The sequence below is a fragment of the Abramis brama genome (assembly GCF_963993115.1).
Source record: "Abramis brama genome assembly, chromosome: 1".
NCBI lineage: Eukaryota > Metazoa > Chordata > Actinopteri > Cypriniformes > Leuciscidae > Abramis > Abramis brama.
The window spans coordinates 45398576-45421335 of record NC_139963.1 but is presented as its reverse complement, the minus strand read 5'-3'; the positions used below and the strand labels follow the sequence as shown (position 1 = coordinate 45421335).

At 36.8% G+C, this 22760-nt stretch overlaps 1 protein-coding gene across 1 annotated transcript in view; it reads right to left on the bottom strand.

The window, feature by feature from the left end:
- Positions 1-324: 324 nt before the first annotated feature.
- Positions 325-22760, bottom strand: part of LOC311090838 (shisa family member 6) — a 99692-nt gene continuing 77256 nt past the window's right edge. Inside the window, exons 6-9 of the mRNA XM_084126406.1 lie at positions 15634-15696; positions 13291-13311; positions 12338-12463; positions 325-3521 (exon numbers count right to left, since the gene is read on the bottom strand). Of these exons, the coding sequence (XP_083982532.1) occupies positions 2845-3521; positions 12338-12463; positions 13291-13311; positions 15634-15696 (887 nt within the window). The 3' untranslated portion in view covers positions 325-2844. The remainder of the gene's footprint in view (positions 3522-12337; positions 12464-13290; positions 13312-15633; positions 15697-22760) is intronic.

Genomic DNA, 22760 nt, shown 5'->3' with positions numbered 1-22760 from the left:
TAAAACAACACAAATCCCCTTCAGAGTTGTGCAGACTATCATTGCCGTGGCAAAGCATCATGGGAAATCCTTGATAGACTGATGGTAAACATCATAGACAGAAGGCTGTTAATTAACATCCATCTCGAGGGTATACGCAGATTTGATTGTATATAATAGAGAATTAAAGGCATATCTTCCATTATCATTAATTTTCCGTCACTCATTTTCTCATCTTGATTGCTTTTGATTGCTTTTATCTGCTTGTTCAACATGTCAGAGATCTTGAAAGCAAAGGGAAGGATGATTCCTATTCAAAACTAGCAGACAATACGTACGAATGGCTGAATCAACCAAATTTATTCACCATTAGTCTACAAGTACAGATTAAAAAACACACACACACACGTTACTGTACACATTTGTGTCATCAAATATACTTCGAGTGGGTTGATGCTAGAAAATGTCCGAACAGAAGCAATGAAAATGCAAAAAGCAACCCATAGTAACCCACAAAGCGAACTCACTGTTTAACTGCTGCTAACCGAGTGTATATTTACAATCACCTACGCAGAAGGAAACGACACAGGTCCACTGAAAAAAATACATGAAACTGAGAAACCAAACAGAGATAATGCGACAAAGGAAAAGAAAAACAACGTCAGTTTTATTGTGCTTTTAAACCCTTTCCCCACTTCGGTATCGAAGCGGGACGTGTTTTGAGAAGAGGCACTCGCTAAAGTGCTTACACAAGTTTATATTCAAGAAGAATCGCTATCGCTATGTTTAGGACTCAAGTTAGAAATCATAAATCTATATACGCTACCGCTCAGTGTTTGGAAAAATTATAATATTTCCATGTTTTTTGAAAGAAGTCTCTTCTGCTCACCAAGGCTGCCTTTATTTGATCAAAAATACAGTAAAAATAGTAAAACTGTTAAATAGTATTACAATTTAAAACTGTTTACTATGGAACCTTGTTTCCACCACGGAATAAAACTATTTAATAGGTAATTGCGACTTTTTATCTCACAATTCTGACCTTTTTCTCTCACAATTGCAAGATATAAACTTCCAGTTGCGAGTTATAAAGTTAGAATTGCGAGATATAAAGTCGCAATTGCAAGAAATAAAGTCAGAATTGCGAGATATAAACTTGTAATTGCAAGAAAAAAGTCAGAATTGCAAGATATAAACTTGCAGCTGAGAGTTATAAAGTCAGAATTGTGAGATATAAACTTGCATTTGCAAGAAATAAAGTCAGAATTGCAAGATACAAACTTGCAACTGCAAGAAAAAAAGTCAGAATTGCGAGATATAAACTTGCAACTGCAAGAAATAGAATTGCGAGATATAAACTTGCAACTGCGAGAAATAAAGTCAGAATTGCGAGATATAAACTTGCAACTGCAAGAAATAGAATTGCGAGATATAAACTTGCAACTGCGAGAAATAAAGTCAGAATTGCAAGACAGAAACTCAGAATTGCGAGAAATGAAGTTGGAGTTGCGAGATATAAACTTGCAACTGCGAGAAATAAAGCCAGAATTGCGAGATATAAACTTGTAACTGCGAGAAATAAAGGCAGAATTTCGAGATATAAACTTGCAACTGCAAGAAAAAAAATCGGAATTACGAGATATAAACTTGCAACTGTGAGAAAAAAAAGTTGGAATTGTGAGATATAAACTTGCAACTGAGAGAAATAAAATCAGAATTGCGAGAAATAAAGTCAGAATTGCCAGATATAAACTTGCAACTGAGAGAAATGAAGTCAAAACTGCGAGATATAAACTTGCAAATGCGAGAAATAAAATCAGAATTGTGAGAAATAAAGTCAGAATTGCCAGATATAAACTTGCAACTGCGAGAAATAAAGTCGGAATTATGAGATAGAAACCCGCAACTGCAAAAAATAGAATTGCGATATAGAAACTTGCAACTGCGAGAAATAAAGGTGGAATTTCCAGATATAAACTTGCAACTGCGAGAAATAAAGTCAGAATTGCAAGATAGAAACTCAGAATTACGAGAAATTAAGTTGGAGTTGCGAGATATAAACTTGCAACTGCGAGAAATAAAGTCGGAATTACGAGATAGAAACTCAGAATTGTGAGATAGAAACTTGCAATTGAGAAAAATAGAATTGCGAGATATAAACTTGCAACTTCGAGAAAGAAAGTTGGAACTGCCAGATATAATCTTGCAACTACTATAAATAAAGTCAAAATTGAGAGATAAAAAGTTTTTTTTTCGCAATTACCTTTTAATAAGTTACAAATTAATAATTTTTTTATTCAATGGCAAGAAACAAGCTTCCAGAGTTTTCTTTGTGAATATATGTTAAAATGTAATTTATTTCTGCGATCAAAGCTGAATTTTCAGCATCATTACTCCAGTCTTCAGTGTCACATGATCCTTCAGAAATCATTCTAATATGATGATTTGGTGAGACTTGGTGAGCAGAGACTCCTTTCAAAACCATAAAAAAAATCATAATAATTCCAAGTGTTTGACCAGCAGTGTAGGTTTTTTGATACTGAATGTATATAAAGTCAGTGCAGGTTCGCAACAGTTCAGTACTGATTCTGAAAAAAATAGTTTCAGGCCTCTGTTTCTAGTCCGGCGTCCACGCGCGAAGCCCTTGCGTTTGCTCTACGTGCGAGGAGATCCGGGTCGCTCCGGAAAGTGTGGATCCTATCCCAGCTGACCCAGAACTGATGGAGTGTAAAGCTTGCGCTGGAAGCGGGAACAGGTCAAGGTTGGACGCTTAAAAAAAAGAAACCTGTCCAGGGGGACACCACACATTTCCAGAGCCGGATTGTTTGTTGACATCATTCGCTCTCCCGTCTTCTCCCGTCTCTCTCAGACAGTTACTTCGGTCTTACTCGCGGTTCTGTACTGATGATGGTGGTGTCCAGGTATGTACTGCAGGTGGTCGACTGTGTGCATCTTTCGGTTGGCGAACGCCTGCCGTTTGTTTCCCACCTGCGCGCTGTTAACAGTCAGTGTGTTGTAGGACTCGTTGTTGTGGGTTGTTGTGGGGTGCGAATGCATCTTCATCATTTTGTAGTGCCGGTCCATGACCGGCGTTGTCGGGATGAACATGTCCGTCTGGGAAAGCGCCCGTGACATGGCCTTCTCCCGGAAGTTGGAGCGCCGCAAGGAGAGCATCTTATCCGGGGAGAGCAGCGGATCCTGGGAGAGCAGTCGGTCGGCCGACAGCAGCTGCTCCTCGGAGAGGATTCGCCCGTGGTACGGAGACAGACCGCCGGCGCCACCCGTGTACGAGGACAAGCCGTAGTCCCGGTGCGGCTTGGAGCGGGCGGGCGAGAGCACGTGGTCCTGGGACATGACGCGCTGGACGCGTTTGGGCGAGAGCACGTGATCTTGAGACATGGCTCGCTGGACGCGCTTGGGCTTCTGGCGCTGCGCGGGCGGATCCACGTTCAGCTTGATCATGTGCGTCTGCAGGTTTCCACCGCGAGGCGTCAGGTCGGACAAATGGTGCTTCCGTATGTAATACTCGTTGTCATTGTCACCTGAGAACGAGAGATCAGAGCGGTGCTGTTATACTGTGAAAATAAAACTAACACTTTAGTTTAGGGTCAAATTCTCACTGTTATTTAGTTGCTTACACAGGTAAATCCCAGAGTTAAATTACCTACTCTGCTCAGAGTACATATGGTCCCACTTTAAAGAGTGTTAGGCTGTGTGTCCACCAAAGCGTTTTTTTCACGCAGCTGGCGTATTTTTTCAATTGTTTTCAATGGGAGCGCCGCGTTTTTAAAACACCATGAGGTTAATGAGGCGCTGAGTGTTTTTTTCACGCTTAAGCGCTGAATGCTCGCCATTTTATACAGCTCGCCGAGAGTTGAAGAATGTTCAACTTTGGGTAAAACGCAGCGCTCATCACTGTCACTTTTTAACCAACCGTCCAATCACAGTGGAGGAGGGGCGGGACTAATACCACACCGACCAACTGCCACATTCTGCTTGTACAACGTCAACAGATGACAACAACAAGCATAATAACGGAACAAAATCATTTAAAACAAGAGCCAGAGAATATTTTAATATAGAATCAACACAGAAACAAAATATGTGCGAAATGAGATACTAGTAACACTTTAGCGGATATTCCGTATCATAACAAGCAAAGTGTCTCAACTGAAAAAAATGCTGCGCTGCCAAAACGCTCTCAAGCGCCCATAGCTGGGCGTTTTCAGCAGAGCGCCTAACGTTTTCAGCTGGCTAAAAACGCTTTGGTGGACACACGGCCTTAAAGTAACTCTGAATCAGAGTTGAAGTTAATGAGATAATTAAGTGATTAATTAAGTGATGATTGAGTATTAGTGATGAACACCTGCTGTTAACAAGCAGAATCACGGAAGGAAAAAGAAACAATAAGAACCGGAAAAAAAGAGAAACATAAGAGCTACAATTGACTTAAGCCATAGCCCTAGATGAAAAAATCTAAAATCTAAATGAAACAAAAAAAAAGATAAAAACCACAAAAACACTACAAAATGACTAAAACTGAACTTTTGAAAAACATTTACATGAATTGAAATAAAATAAATGTTAACTGACACACACACACACACACACACACACACACACACACACACACACACACTATAAACTTATACACAATTTATTTGATTTCAGTTAGTTGTAAAGGCAACATTTCTAGATTCTAGTTCTATTTCTATTTATAATCTAGTTTATTTTACATTGAAGTCCTAAAATAACTAAAACTAAAACAAAAATTTGAAAACTCAAATATAAAAGTTAAATCTCAAAATTATAAATATAAATACATACTACAATGCTGTACTGGATCAGAGTAACATCTATGAGGCGCCACGTAGGATTTAAATCAAACTTCACTCATCAATACATACATAACACACGTGCATATACACCTATAAATTACTCGCATATACATGTATACTATTGGATGTTCAAAATACATATATGAAATACAAGTGCACACTAATATGAAATCCATACCAATACATATTATGTTAGTCATGAATGCATAAACACTTGTGAATAACTTGCATATACATATAAACTTGACGCACGCATACACCTATTAAACACTCGCACATACATATAAACTTCCATGCATATACACCTATAAACACTCGCACATACATATAAACTGCCATGCATATACACCTATAAACACTCGCACATACATATAAACTTCCATGCATATACACCTATAAACACTCGCACATACATATAAACTGCCATGCATATACACCTATAAACACTCGCACATACATATAAACTTCCATGCATATACACCTATAAACACTCGCACATACATATAACTCGATGTGCGCATACACATCCATAAAACACTCGCGCATAAATAAAACGTGGATGCATGCTTTGTGTATATATGTATATGCAAGTGATTTCATATGTGGATGTGCGTTAACTTTTCAGTGTAAAAGGAAGGCATTTCAGTGTAAAAGTCATTTGTGTCATTTTGATAGTTTGTTTTCCAATTAGAAAAAAAATAAGCATAAACAATAAAATGGCCCCTTTATTTGTTTTTTCGTTTAAAAAACAAAAAACACACGAAAAAACGAGATTTCGGCTTGATTTTTCGTTTTGTTTTAGTTCACAGGCAAAAAACGAATAAATGACTTCAAAATTCGTTTTCCACATGTGGGCGGCCTGACACGCCCCCTTCCGCCGATTGGTCAAGCAAGTCTGAGCATGTGACGTCATCAGTTGTCGCTCGGGTCTGTTCAACAAAATAATACTATGGCTACAGATTCTTAAACTGTACAGGGCAGGTCCGGGCTTTCTTCTGTGCAACTTTACGCGTTTCACAGAAATCTTTACATCAGAAATATTAATTATTAGTCTGCCACCAGCCTGTTTTATTTAGCTGTGCGGAGTTAAATCTGTGTGGTGAAGCTGCGCTTGACAGCGCCGAGCGGGAGAGGCTCACTGACCAATGTTCAGTCAGCAGTCAGAACTTTTCTTTTAGACGCTCCGTTTTGACACGGGATGGTGATTGCAAATACTGTAATGCCAATCGGCTGAGGGTGGGTACCGATGATGGTGAAATACATTTTACTGAAACTGTAATCATAGCCGCGACCCGCGAGAATGAGACAGATGATTGACAGGACGATAGCGGAGGCAATTAAAGGCGCAAGATAACTTCTTTTAACAAAAAAATCAATAAAAAAGTGTTTAATATAAGTGACTTTGTCTTTGTTTTATTGTTTTTGTTGTTTTTAATCAAATAATTGTGAACCACAAACTGAGCCTTCGTTTTAAAGGGCAATTTCCAAATATATTTTATTTATTTGTTATAATATGGGTATTTTATAATACAGCATAAATAAAAACAAACACACGTAATATGTATGCCTATAGGCTAAACACCATAGTTTTTTGGTTTTGTTTGTGTGAACTTTTATCCCCAACCATATTTCTTCATGGGCTCCACTCCAGGGGTCACATCAGCACCCCTATACTTCCCATGGTACTAACTGTAATTAACAGTATGCTGACCCAGTTTATATGTAAAATCTTTGGTATATGTAATCTATATGTAGGCTAATATCTAAAAACACTTTACAGTGTGATGGAAATAAACTTTTCTTAAAGCGTGTTGTAGGCTATATCACCACAGATTTATTGGCACCCTTCTGTGTTGTATACTGTAATAGACAATTGTCCTGCAAAATGATGAGGTTTTTTGTAAGAAAAACATTGCGAGCAAATTAATGTCAAATTCTTGTTTGAAATATAAATCAACAACGTAAGAAGCTTAGGCTTTTTTTTCTTTTTTTGTAAAAAACGAAGAAAAAAAACGAATAAAGGGGCTGTTTTCTCGTTTATGCTCATTTCATTTCAAATTGGAAAACAAACTATCAAAAAGGCAGGTTAATTCCGTGTACGCACAAATGACTTCCTTTTACACTGAAAAGTTAACGCACATCCACATATGAAATCACTCGCATATACATATATACACAAAGCATGCATCCACGTTTTATTTATGCGCGAGTGTTTTATGGATGTGTATGCGCGCATCGAGTTTATATGTATGTGCGAGTGTTTATAGGTGTATATGCATGGAAGTTTATATGTATGTGCGAGTGTTTATAGGTGTATATGCATGGAAGTTTATATGTATGTGCGAGTGTTTATAGGTGTATATGCATGGAAGTTTATATGTATGTGCGAGTGTTTATAGGTGTATGCGTGCGTCAAGTTTATATGTATATGCAAGTTATTCACAAGTGTATATGCATTCATGACTAACATAATATGTATTGGTATGGATTTCATATTAGTGTGCACGTGTATTTCATATATGTATTTTGAACATCCAATAGCCTAGTATACATGTATATGCGAGTAATTTATAGGTGTATATGCACGTGTGTTATGTATGTATTGATGAGCGAAGTTTGATTTAAATCCTACGTGGCGCCTCATAATCATCAGCAGAAATGAAACAGAACAAAATCGGACTGATAATAAAATAACTTTGTTGTGAGTTTGAAAAAAACAAAAAACATGAACCCCCCTAAAAAGTGCAGCTGATGCCAAAGCTACAGGTCCTGCAGAGACTATTCTGCTGATGTGCAATGGGGTTCTAAATTGTGTTTTTATGTCTCTGCTGCCTCGCTTTCTCTATTTGTATTGCTCTGTTAATCTTCTCTTTGTTTTTCTCAACAATGGCACAGGAAACACAATGTTTGGAATGAAACCGTTGAGACTATATGATGAGTCTCTGTGGAACAGGGAAATGTGTGTGTGTGCGCAAGTGTGTGTGTGTGTGTGTGTGCGTGTGTGTGCGAGAGTGTGTGCGCGCGCAAGTGTGTGTGTGTGCGCAAGTGTGTGTGTGTGTGTGTGTGTGTGTGCGCGCAAGTGTGTGTGCATGTGTGCGAGTGTGTGTGTGTGCGAGTGTGTGTGTGTGTGTGTGTGGCCCTTTTTGTAGTGTTTGTTGTGCAGCAGATGAACTCAAGGATAGGGCACTTCTCCTGAGATGCTGCTCTAGTCTTGTTAAAGCTTCTTTCTAGTAACTCATGAAGCAGTAGGCGTCTGTGGCAGATGTTTGGGATGGTATCCTTTAGGGGTGTAATGGTAAATGTATTCAATCCTGAACTATCACGGTTCGGACGTTACAGTTTGGTTTATACAGTCAGACGACAAATGTGGTGAGTGACAGCCGATCCACACCCCAATACAGAAGGGGGCGCGTGGTAATTCAACACTGGTTGCTAACCACCAACTTTTCTAAAAGGGTAGCTTTAAACAAATTAAAATTATAACAAGCTACAGTGTTCTAGTAGCTTCCCTAAAATCCCTGCCCGTTTCCTTTCTGAACAGCCTCGGACAGAGAGCAAAGTTACAAGAAACATGAATGTGTTTGTCAGCGTTCAGTACAAGATTAGATATCGATTCAGCACTGAACTGTTTATCTTGGAGCTAATGAAGACAGGCTTGTGTAGTTCAGAATTACCATCACTGACACGGCAGGGTTTTGGCAGACGAACGGTTTCCAAAGGCCGAATGTGCCGATGCGAGGGCGTGACATTACAGAGAAAAGGTCAGGTGAACAGGCCTAAGGCCTCGCGCTGGCTAACGGTCACTCCAGGACCCCAGAGCTCAATTATACACTCACATAAGAGCGAATCTAATGCCACATGCTTCAGCTGAGGAATATGAGCTACGGGCCGTCCCGCACTCTACAAAATAAAAGTTATTTATCGGAATCGATGGTTCCATGAAGAACCTTTAACATCCATGGAATCTTTCCATTCCACAAAAATTCCATTATGAGCCTCTTTTTGTCTTTCAATTTTTTGTCATGCTAAATATCTTTGTATTTTTATATATATATATACAAATATATATGCAAATATATATGCAACTGCTGATATTTATATGGCCAAAAAGTTTGATGAAATTCTGGAATGTAAATCACTGAGATATTTATAGCAGTCTAGCAGATACTCACATAAAATGCATATAAATGAATCAGTCGTCACTATATCTGCCAATAATGTCTTAGTAAGATAATATTTGAATGTTTAGTTTTATCTAAGCTCTGTTGTTTTAAAACATAATGTAATGCAATGATGATTGAGAGATGAACAAATAAACCTTCCTCAAAAACCTGATGATCATATGTGAAACTCATAGATTTTTCTACAAAAATGATCAAGTAACTGAAGTTGCTTCAGTCCAGTAAGAGTTCATCTTGAAATATTATTAACAATATAACAGTTATTCTATAGGTTTACTTTATAAAAATCAGTAAAGATTTCACAGCAAAAGACACATGAACCACGAGCTGAAGGAGGACATTTTTACAATTACACTAAAAAGGTCTTTTACTTGCTAAAAAACTATCAATCAGAAAAAAGTAGATAATGTGCAACAGTCTTTTCAGCAGTTTTGATAATGTTGTTGATCATTTAAGGCCTTATATATTTGTGTATCAAATACGATACAGTAGGATTTATAGGATTAAACTTACGACAAAGATCCAAACAGAAAATTGCATGCCATCTTTAAATTGAAGCCTCTCTCTCTCTCTCTCTCTCTCTCTCTCTCTCTCTCTCTCTCTCTCTCTCTCTCTCTCTCTCTCTCTCTCTCTCTCTCTCTCTCTCTCTCTCTCTCTCTCTCTCTCTCTCTCTCTGCGCCATACGAAGCGTCTCCCTATTAAACACGAGACTAATTGTTCTTCATTACTGCTCATTACTCTCAGGTCTGCCTCCCTGTTCGCCTCACAGCAGGTGAAGTCCGAAATTACTCAAACCACACTGCAAACAGGGCTTGTGATTTAAGACTCCAGAAGCACCATTATTTACTCCCCACTGGGAGCAAAACCACGTCTAAAGCACTAAAACTGGGTTTGGCTCGCCTAGTGTTCAGTAATATCATTGATTCGACTGCACTGACACCATCAGATGAGAACAAAACTTCAACCAACTCGAGCTGAATAATGACACTATTGTCTTCTGTTTATTTGTTTCAAAACTGACTAATTTTGCAACATTGACTCAGTTATTGATCTGAACTGAATCAACACTGAGCCGTCTTGAGCTGAATAACAACACTATTGTCTTTTTAGAGCTGCTTTACAGCTGAATATGGATTTTTTTCTCATATAATGAAGTTTGCATCATTGATTCTGCTATTTTCCTGTTGATCACGGTGAAGCTGCTTTGAATCAATAGTGAAATAAATAGCAATAAAGGTGACTTTCTCGTGATTTTTCTCGTCTGTCATGGCAAGTTTGCTTTTGTGATCAGTGTCGGTTTGCACTTCAGAAAGAAGCTTCATTATTAATTCTTCTTGGTTTTCAATGTTTTCATTTTCTTCATTTGGTTTTGAATGTCATTCATTTAAGAGCCGTATAGTGGCATCCATCTGATCATAATGGTTTTGGACTACGTTAACGCAGCATGTCAATACTTTAATATTTAATTTATCCTGCCCTTTATATTTAATGAAAGCCGTCTGGTTATTTGTCATTTAGCAGGTGCTTTTATCCGGAGAGATCCGCAGTGCGTTTATTATAAGCGCGGTCCCTGTGGAGCTGAGCGTCCCGCACAAGGTCACTGAAGTGAGAGGAAAACTTACTCATTTAAGAAACAACCTAATAGGGGTTTAACCCACCGAGATCCTGTGATGTGTGCTATACTGGTCAAAAGATTGGGGTTAGAAAGAGAAGTCTCTTCTGGCCACCAAGGCTTTATCTATTTGATTAAAAATACAGCAAAACATACATTCAAAATAGCTGTTTTCTATGTCAATATATTGTTAAACTATAATTTATTCATGTGGTCAAAGCTGAATTTTCAGCATCATTACTCCAGTCTTCAGTGTCACATGATCCTTCAGAAATCACTCTAATATGAGGATTTGATGCTCAAGAAACATTTATGATTATTAGCAATGTTGAAAACAGATGTACTGCTTCATATTTTTGTGGAAATTCTTTGATGATTATATATATATTTCCAACATTATAAATGTCATACTGCCACTTTTTTATCAATTGAATCCATCCTTGCTGAATAAAATTTCTTCCTTTAAAAATGTATTTCTTACCCCAAACTTTTTAACTGTATTATATATATATATATATATATATATATGTATATTACACATCAAACTGGGTTGCTAATGTGAATGTGAATTTACATTAGTGGCATAACTCAGAATAATTAATAAGATCTCCTTAAGAGCTTGACTGCTTCTCTTAAATAGAATTAATAAATAGAAAAGGCATGTGATCTCCATATGAATTCAAACATGTCTCCAAAATCATAATCTTGAGCTGCTGTGCACATGATATTTTTATAACTCTATATGCTTACTGTATGACAAAAATTGTGTCTGTTTTTATCTCCCTCTGCCCTGAAAAAAAAAAAAAAGGATCACTGCATGAAACTGCATGAATAAAAAGGTGACTAAATGTGAATAAATATATTTATTAAAGGGATACTCCACTTTAAAATGAAAATTCTGTCATCAGTTTCTGGTCTCATTGACTTCCATAGTATTTTTTTTCCTACTATGGAAGTCAATGAGACCAGAAACTGTCTGGTTACTGACATTCTTCTAAATATCTTCCTTTCTGTTCAGCAGAAGAAAGAAATTCATAAAGGATTGAAACAACATGAGGGTGAGTATATGATGACAGAATTTTCATTTTAAAGTGGAGTATCCCTTTAAGCATTTATAGCATCAATTAAAAATGCTTCATTATTTGGTAGATATTGTGCTAAAGTCACCTTTTTCATTCACGCAGTTTTAACTGCGTATCAATGATTTACAATGCATTTGTAAATGAGTCATTAGTTATTAATGAACACCTTTATAAACCCTTCACAAAGGGAACTTTAATGTAAAGTGTTATCAGAACAACAACAACTGAGGAACAAAATATTGCAGATTGCAGCCAATATGGAAAAATATTTCTGCCTGAAAATATAAGCACTGATGAATGATCATACAACATTTAAACTACATTCTTTAAACAAGTGTGCAATCAGAAATTTTGTTTGTTATTTGAAGTCTCTCTATACTTCCTCATAACCATAAAAGGAAAGCATCATTTTCCTTTACAGTACACTTTACACTTTTATATTAGTGTGATTGATTCAATGATGAGTAGACATGTATGAAACCTACAGTAACATATACGGCAAAAATCATATACAAATCCACCATCTTGTATGATTCTGGACTCATTTTTAAAGAGAATTCTGCTCATGATTGTATGAAAAGTATGACTCTCTCTCCCACTCACACTGGATGTGTTGTGTACAGTGAGGAAGGGAAGAGTATTTACCTAAGTCTGCTTTCAGGGCCATCTCGTAGGACGGCGGGAGGTGAGCGAGGTTCTGGAAGGACCGGGAGAACGACATTTCGTACGGCTCTGTCTGGGATGTCAGGATGTTGTTCATTCTCGGCTTCTCTGCGGGGTGGAAAAGAAAAAGAGGCAGAGAAAGATGAAACACATCCGATACGAGCTCTGTGTTTGTGCAGGCCACCATGGCATCTGTCTGAGTGTGTGTGTGTGTAATCTTTTTTGAAGAACGTGTTTAATGAGGGTCACTGTTGGTCCAGGCAGCTGCTCACCCAGTAAAACACTTGTTGGGAATGTCGTTCCCTCATTTTAATTGTGTGCTCATGAGACTATGGACTGCCAGGCCTGGGATCTCCAAACTATTTTCAGTGGCATGTGTTTCTAGACTCGCATACATGACATTATATAGGCACATTATATATGTCAGACCACATGCACACTGCAAAAAAAAAAAAAAAAGATATTCTTACTCGGTATTACTCAGTTTTTAGTAAAATATTTAAACATTCTTAAAGCAACAAACTTGAGAAGCAATCAAATATTAAGTCTGTTTTCTGGAAAAAATATCAAAATGAAGTGACTTTATGCTTAAAACAAAATCAAATATCTGCCAATGTTTTCTCTTTTTTATTAATTTCATTTTCTGAGCCCATTGGCAGATTTTTTCTTCTTGTTTAAAGTATAAACTCACTTAATTTTGATATCTTATTCAAAAAACAAGACTGAATACCTTAAGTAAATTTGTGCCTCACGTAAATTGTATCTTGATTTAAGAAAAACAAGTCAAAAATACTAAGAAAATTGTTTTTTTTTGTTGCAGTGTATAGACATTGTACAAGTACTGTGACAAACACAGAACGAATGAACACAAACACTGGGAGATTATACATGAGAAATGAGAAATTCTACACATGTGCAACATGTGTACTACTTACCATAGTGCTCTATTCTGTGTCCTAACAAACCCAAGTGAGAAAAACAAAATCAGTAACTTTTTTCTGCAGGATTTTAATTCACGGTGTCACATATTGTAAGGGCCATTCTGTGTCAGATCAACCAAATTTCAGAAACTTGACTGGATACAATTTTTGATTTTGTTAATATTCTTTTCTGAAGAAAGACCAACATAAATAGAGATGAAAGCCAAAATATGAAATGTCATATTTATTTTTATATTTACTGATTGATCCACTATTTGGGAGAGGGCAGTAAAAATGGCACTTTTATCATTACAAAATGATTTTTTTTCCAATTGTATGCAGTTTACCACATTTGGTTTTCAACCATTGAAAACATTTAACATGGAGCCGCATTGAGATCCCAATATCTCTGGGATTGAACCATTTTGGGCCTTCACTCTAAAAAAATGCTGGGCTGTGTCAACCCAAATTTGGGTGAAATGTGGACAAACCCAGCTGCTGGGTTACATTTTTTACTTACATTTTTAACCCAACGGTTGGGTTTGTCCATATATTTGACCCAAATTTGGGTTAAACAACCCTGCATTTTTTAGTGAGTTAAAAATTAAGCGTCCAACAGAAAAGTTAGTTGAGGGGGAAAATCTATGAGGAAAATCTTGAGTTACAGGCATGCTAACTTTGGAATAAGAATATTTGTGGTATGTTGTATGCAATTGTTTTGATAGAGGGAGACAAGATACATTTCTAGTTTCAACATTATTTGTTCTTCAGACATTCCTCTTTAAAAAGAAAAGTAGCAGCTGTGTGTAAAAGTGGCTGACATTTGGATTTGGACCACTGAAAATAGATAAAATTCAACAATTTTAACATTGAGCCGCATTAAGATCCCAATATCTCTGAAACTGAACCATCGAGGGCCTTAAAAATGAAGATTACAAAACAAAAGCGTGTTAAGAACCAAAATCCAAAAGGATATTGTGATATATTTAATATGTCTAGAGTTACAGGTGCATGTGCAAACTTTGGAAAAATACTATTTTTGGCACTCAGAGAGGGATGGTCTATTCAATTGTTTTGATAGAAGAAAACAAGATAAAAGATAGAAAGATAGAAAAAGTACCAGCTGTTTGCAAAGTGACCCACATTTGGTTTTTGACCACTGGAAATGTGTATAATTTATTCATGGAGCCCCACCGAAATCCTCATATGTCTAAAATTGAACAATATAGGGCCTTACAAATGAAGACACCAAAAGAAAAGTTTGTGAAAAACAATCATTAATATTTCTTGAGTTACAGACATGCAAACTTTGGGGGAAAAAATGCTTCTCCCCATTTTTGAACTCTCACCGTTGGCATATAATGCAACAAAGATTGCTAAAGTCAACAGATTTTACTAACAGACCTACCAATCTCTGAGTAATAATAATATAATGATGCTGCCATATTTCTAAAGTCTTTTTTACCGTCCTGTAATCTGGCTCCAAATCTCAGGTGAAAATGGTCATTTCGACACCCTCAACAGAATGGATTACTTGGTAAATATTCAGCTATGACATTTCATATTCTGTCTTTCTTCTCCATTTATGTTCTTCTTTCACCAGAAAAAAAAAAGAGAGATTAAAATCAAAATTTTGAGCTGTGGACGTCAGGTTGATTTGACACAGAATGACCCTTCATTATTATTGGAGTGAGCTGATATTAACTTCCTCCAGACCAGTTCGTTTTCAATGACAGCCTTAGCACACAAGGTTAATTTAATTGAGTACAAAAGCTAATGGTATCGCCGCTCCAAAACGAGAGATGTGTGCTTTGCAGTCTGAAAAGCTTTTTCACACAAAATCAAATTTGGGAATGCAAGATATAGTCAGAATAATTACAATTGTGGCTTTTCAATAACGTCGGCAAACTGTGCAGATCCGATTAGCATACTGTTTTGTTACAGAAACCTCCCCGCTAGCGGGGCCATTTACAGGCTAAGCTTTTAATTTCCTGTCAAGAGACCTTTTATTTTTTTTTGTCAAAGCCCTGCTTTTTTCCCCAATCAATTTTTTGGTGAAATCCGTCTCTGATCTTGAGGACTGCCGGGAAGTTAAGCATCTTGAGTAATGGAGATTATCAGTGCTCATTTGATGAGGCTAATTATGAAAATCTTTTCTGGAGATAAAATCTAGCTCCATTAATTTCTCAAAATCTACACCGCACTGATATTATCCACCATGTTTTTCACACTCCAAACCATCTGGATGTGGAAGACACTGATGTCGTCATAAATCAATTAAACTCCGAGTGTCGTTTCATAACTCCGGACGAAATGAATGAATGAATTACCTGGAAACAAAGGTGTTAAACGACTCACCGATTTTAGGTGTGTGTGACCCAGTGAGATCCAGATGGCTGGTGTAGTCGTGTGGATGGTTATCTGTTAAAAGAAAACGAGGGAAAAACTGGTGTGGTTTAATGTATTCCATATTAATTAATACGTGACGGAGCCTGTGCCATTTCTACACAGAAGACGCAGCATTCCTGACACTTTATCCATTCGGCAGATGCTTCTGGAAGACAATATGTCTTTGTTTACAGCTGAAAACATCTGTACATCACTCAGAAGAAGAGCAGAAATCCCTCAAGACTTATCAAGAACACGTATAAAAAAGTTTTAGAGAGGAAAACAGGATGACATTGAAAACTAAACTGTAAGAACTGCAGCTTTTAAGCCTCAAATAAACAAAAAATAATGAAACCAATTTTGCTCCATTTCTGCTAGACGTCAGCGTTTACTCTTGAAACTGAAATTAAACTAAATGATCTCAGGGATACGTGGTTGATGGAAGGACTGCATGAAAAGAACCAGATTTCTAAATTTTCTGAAGAAGTGAGTGATGTTTACCACATAAATGGTTTTAAAAATACATTAATGTTTATGTTTTTGAACAAAGTCTCTTCTGCTCACCAAGGCTCACTGAAAAAAATTATTCGTTAAATTTAATAAAAAAAAAAAATATATGGTAAGTGGTTGCACACAGTTGATTTTAGTTACATTTAAACAAATGCATTAAGTTGAACTAAAATTAAGTTCAACTTAATGCATTTATTTAAATGTAGCTAAAATCAATTGTGTGCAACCACTTACCATATAATTTTTTATTAAATTCAACGAAACAATTTTTTGCAGTGCTGTATTTATTTGATCAAAAATACAGGAAAATTCTGAAATATTATTACAATTCAAAATAACTGCTTTTTATTGTAATATATGTTAAAATGAAATTTATTCATGTGAACAAAGCTGAATTTTCAGCATCATTATTCCAGTCTTCAGTGTCACATGATCCTTCAGAAATCATTCTAATAATTTGATTTGATGCTCAAGAAACTTTTATGATGATTATGAATGTTGAAAACAATTGTGCTGCTACATATGTTTGTGGAAACAATTACAAACTTTTCACCGGTATAGTGTATGTGCTGCAGGAAGAGTTACAAATGTCAATACTTTGAGCAAAAGCAATTGACCTTTTGCCAGGAGTTTGATTGACAGGCGATCTGACCAATCATAACGCTGAATCCACCATTTTGCCCGACAAACAAACCAGACAGGAGAGTTAACGTCAGAGGACTTGAACTTGAAAATTGGTGTGTAATGTGTATTGATGTCTTTCTGCGGTCGAAACAACATACCTTCTGATGTTCATTCATTTTTATTTTGTACTATAACTAGTAGTAAAGAGGAAGAGATGTCAGTTCAAGTGCTGCTTAAACTGAGGAGTTACAGCGATCTGAACATTAAAGAGACACAGACAGTATGTATTGCTGCATTTCTTAAAAAAATGACAACATTTGATGGCTGAGACTTTGTTTTATACCAAAAGCAACCTGCTCTGTCTTGTCCGTTGGCGTGTTGTCAGTGTCCTCTTTGCTCTTTGTGTTTTGCGAAGGGTCAATTGACATACTTATTACCATAGCAGGTAAATCAAATGATATTCAAAATTACTGAGCGTTTTAATGTTCTGAGGTTTGGAATCACACTTGCTCATTTTAAGGGCTCATAAAATGGTTTTATGTAATGCTCAGTAGGCAGATAAAAGGTTTACACAATTTAGACAATTATGTCTCATTAGCCAACGAGATCACCGATAAAAACCCAGCTTGTTTATATGTGATTAACATCAGTGACTTTGACCGGGTTTAATTTTCCTACAATGCTGAAGCAAATCAACAATCCTCTCAGAGCAGTTCGAGTGAAAAAAGCTTGTAAACAACAACAACAACATGACATTAATGAGAAGACTCACTGAAAATCACTCTAAAACAAAGATTTACTCTTCTCTCTGGATGTCCCGGCTATGCAACTCAAAACACAGAGAGGAAAAACAGGTTGTGTTTGGTGTAATCAGTGTGCAGCTTTCAAACATCACAGAGCTTGTTCGGTCTCTACTGGTTTGTGGATTTGAGGGTGAAAGCAGAACAGACAAGCGCAGGTGATTAGGTGCATTTCCGCAGCAGAAAACACAGTCCAATTACACAATGTAGCGCTGCATGCTAAAGCGGCAGGACCGCTAGCTGCTGTCCCACTCAAACATCCCGCTTTGATCAAGGGACCAATTATCCCGTCTTCACTCCGCTGCGTAAATGAACTTGTTTGGTGCTTTCAGACGGGAAACAGCTTTCCTTTGCTTCACACGGACACGGAAGTCAGGGGAGCGTTTGAAAGAAAAAATATCTCTGGATGGAACATTGCTGAAACAAAACAAAAAAAAGCTTTCCATGACGCAGTCAGATAAAGTCGAGCTTTCCGAACGCGCGAAAGATGAGACGGGATCAATTAGCTTCAAATGGTGATCCAAAACAACTTCAGCTCAACGTTGACAGGACAAAAAACCCCACGCTGGCAGACCACAGCAGTCCCTACATGCAATCTGTGCCAATATCTGCAATGCCTTTCAGGGTTGCTGGATAATACACATCAAATGAAGCACTACAGGGATTGTCCACTGAAGTATTTTCTACCACAGATTTTTTCCACAGCGATTTCAAAAACACTAAACCAACCAGCTCCAAGAAAAAAACTTGCACTTTTTGAGGCAAAAAGAAGATTGTTAGGGGGAAAAAGCAGGTATGCATATTTAAATAGGTAATGTCTAATTTGCCTATTTAAGCTGCAGTCTGTAACTTTTGGCGCAAAACTAGAGCAACTTTCGTAACTTTTGTAACTGCATGCGTTTTGCAGAAGAACATTGATCTACTTTGATCACATTGATCACTGGATCTACTTCTCTGTGTTTATGTACAGTATATGTCGAGTCGCGCAGGTACTGGGATACTTCTCAGTGGTGCCGACCCGTACCAGTCTAAAATAGTCCCATTATAAACACTTATTATAGGTGTATCGTAGTGATTCAGGATAAGACAAAAACACGGTTTGGAAAATGGATTCATGATGTAATCGCTTATTATATAAATTTTAGTACGTTTAAAAAAAAAAAAAAAAAACGTTACGGACTGCAGCTTTAAACATACAATTTCAGAAAACCGGTTTTGATACTGTGGTAACACTTTACAATAAGGTTCATTAGTTAACATTAGTTAACTACTTTAACATGAATGAACAGTAGGCTACTTCTGCAGCATTAATTAATCTTAGTTAAAATTAATTTCAACATTTACTATCAAAATGAAAGGTTGTATTTGTTAACATTAGTTAATGCATCATGAACTAACATGCAATGATTTGTATTAACTAACATTAACAAAGATTAATAAATACTGTAACAAATGTATTTCTCATTGTTAGTTCATGTTAGTTAATACATTAACTAATGAACCTTATTGTAAAGTGTTACCGATACTGTAATTAATCAACTCGGGACTTATGGTGATCTTTATTAGTTTCTACAGACAGACAGACATATTTACTTCTAATTCACAGTATTGAATTGAAACGGAGAGAATTTTTCAGTCCAACCCTGATGTGTAGAGTAGTGTTTAATGGGGAATTTGCTAATTAAACTCAATTTTTAAGAACAAATAAGAAAAAGGATATATCATCACTTAACAACCTTGCAAATTATGGTAGGTCTGTCTATTAAACTTTTGTTAAAAAAAAAACAATAAAAAGTTCAATCTCAAATGTTGTCTCAGTTTTTTCCCAACTTTTGGTTGCTTAATAAATGTATCATGGCTCACAAATACATCAGTGAACAAATTATTTCTACAATCACGGGGATAACAACTCATTTTGTATTATGCTGTATCCTAGACCAATGCTGTAGTGCCCAACGAAACATATAAACATTAATCAATTATTGTCACAATTTTTATAAATCTGCCCTCCACCAGACATCCATTAAAGAATGGTGCTCTTCGACGAGACACGCACTGTCCCTTTAAGCTGCTTTCAAGTGGTGCATTCTCTGAATTAACATTTTTTGATGAAGATTCCCAGCCCTGATGTCAAAACCAAATGTCAAACAGCCCCTCAAGCGCTGGAAGATATTCTCCTAAAAACAGGGTCACAACCCTCGCCCTCCAAGTCAGTTATGCGACACACATGGGTGTGTGTTCTCATTATACGATCACGCCGAGAAATTAAAATGATCCGTTTCAACGCCTTGTTACCAGGTTTATTATAGTTAACAAAAAGCACCATAATAGTAGTCCACATTTGTGCACTATATTCAAGTCTTCTGAAATCATTTGATAGCTTGATGAGAAACAGACCCAAATTTAAATTGTTATTCACTGAAAGTCTCTCTTTTATGATGCTTTTTGGAGTTTGGCAGCTTTTGGAAAAGAACGGCATCTCATTTTGTGAAAGTACGAGTTTGGGAAGATATGAAGGTGAACCTATTCCTTAAATAAAACACACAATGCTGTTTTGTATATGTAGTATATTCCATTAATTGTGTGAATCATTCACTGAATTCAGTCTAGCTAAATGAATCCGCACCTAAAAAGGCAGAGTTATTCAACCGACAGTGACAAAATTCCCCAAGGCTTGAACAAAGCTCTTTCTGAAGTGTCCTGTGTGTGGCAAACACTTGTGGATGTTAATCAAACGCTGAGAGATCTCTGAGCGGACACTGAACAACACACTCCAGCTGACCTGATTAACATCAGCCTCCTTTCTGCATGGGGAATTTATTCATTTCAATAAAACACACAGCTGAAAATGTGACTAAACGGCTCTCAGACAAGATTCTGAAATAGTGATTTCTCCATCGTACTGTAATAGAACTATGGAAACTTGATATTATCTAGCTGTCATGAACAAATGATTTATTTTTGCTATAATGCCTGAATAATTATGCATCACATATTTCACTCTATTCGCTAAAAAGAAAACCAACCAACCAAATAAATAAATAAATAAATAAATAATATTTAGGACAGTAAAAAATGATAATTGTTTTTAGGACCATAAAGCTTTTTCATAGGGTTTTCACCAGAATAAAGATAAACATAAATAAATAAACAAACAAACAAATAAATAAATACAAATTTAGATAATAAAAATAAAGTTTTCACCAGAATAAAGCTAAATAACTAAATTAAATTAAATTAATAAATAAATAAAAGTCAATAAATCAGGGTTATTATACGTAACTAAAAATAAAATCATGAAAACATAAATAATAAAATATAAAAACTAACATTTTCAGCTAGTTGCCAAAGCAGCATTTCTCATTTTCATTTAGTTTAAGTTGAAAAACTAAAATAACTAAAATAAATACAAAAATAAAAACTTATTAAAAACTATGCAAATACAAATGACAAAAACACAACAAAATTAGTAAAACTCGAACTAAAATAAAAATTCAAACAGAAACTATAAAAATAAATTCTAATTTAAAATATTAAACAATAAAATATATTTTATTAAAATATATTACAATACTATGCTGCGTTCACACCATGTCGTAATTACTATAATTTCTTAATCACAACCTGTGACGTTCTACTCGGAGCTGCTCGGAATTATGCGTTTCTATGGCAAAATGAATCTGCTGTTGTCAGGTGGTACAAGTCGGAGCACTCGGAAAATTACCAGTTTACAAGTTGTAATGACGAGTTTACAGGTGTAAACGGGGTCTAAAACATTTTGAGCTTGTCCACTTTTAACCACTTCCAGAGGAAGTTGAAAACACATTCGACCGGATTGCTTTCGTAATGTAAACGCTCATGTGATCGAATGCCTTCGAAAGACCGTCTTCTCTCCGTCTACTGACCTGATGTGTAAACATTATGGGAAGAGCTCTAGCCAGACGGGATTTGAACTGTCAGATGAGGACCCAAATTTGGTTTGAGTTGAAAAACATACCAGTCACAATGTTCTCTCTCCATCCCTGATTTCTAACACACACTCATTGCGTTCAGCTGGGTTCGTGACTTTCAGAGCTGAAACTTAAACTGCTGCTCTCCATATGTTTTTCCGTCATATCCAGGCACGTTCATATGTAAATTGCGCGAGCATTTTGTCCATTAGACAAAACATCTGAAAAACGCACACATTTACCCGCCCATAGACCCTCCCCTCGAAGAAATCAGGACAGAAGTGGTTGAAAGTGGACAAAAGAGACGGATTAAAACACCAGGTGTAAACGTGTCTCCCTCGTCTACTTGTGATCCGATCGACCAAAACACATCTTAATACCAGGTGTAAACAGGGGCAATGACACTAAAATTAACCTAGTCACTATGCAAAAAACCTAATGCTCTGAGGCTTCATCTTCTTAATGCAAAACATTTTTCTATATTTATCTATATGATTCTGGGGTGAAAAATAGACATGTTTTTCATAAGCTTCACCCATATGTTTGAGCATATGTGTTCGACTTTATGCAAAAAACAAAAAAAACAAAAACAAAAAAAAGGGTAGTTTCCAGGCTGTTCCAAAGCTATTTCTAACACGGTCTTGAGTGTTTTATGTGATTGCTAGGGTGTTTTTTTGTGAAAAGCATCCTGCACCCTCAAGTCTCTATGATATTCTGCTCTCTATATACGGCTCGGGCCCTCCTTCAAAGTCAGTCATCCGTTTGCTCAATGAGTCAAATTGTTCATAAAACGAATCGCACACCTCTCCTGAACAGGTTAGATTTCATATTCATCCCAGAACTGCAGCGGGAGGCCTTTACAGCAGCTTTCAGCATCACTTTGGCACAGGAACAGCATCTGTCTGTTGCTTTAAGAGCGAGCGCTCACATCCAGGCCGCTTTCTAAATGTAAGTGCCCTACATTGACGGTCTGCAGGGGGAACCAGCCATTTCACAGCTCTCAGCTGGCAATGGGGATCAAACTGCTCTGTGTGGCTTTGCCTCTATCCCGCCAGCCGGCCGGCCAGAAGAGCTCTAGTTTCTGTCCGGAACAGATGGAGGAATCAACTTGCTTTAGTGTCAACACCAAACCAAAATTGACCCTATTTACTTACTTTCTAAACGCACATTCCTGGTCACATCATGCACAATTCATCAGCGCACAGTATTACAG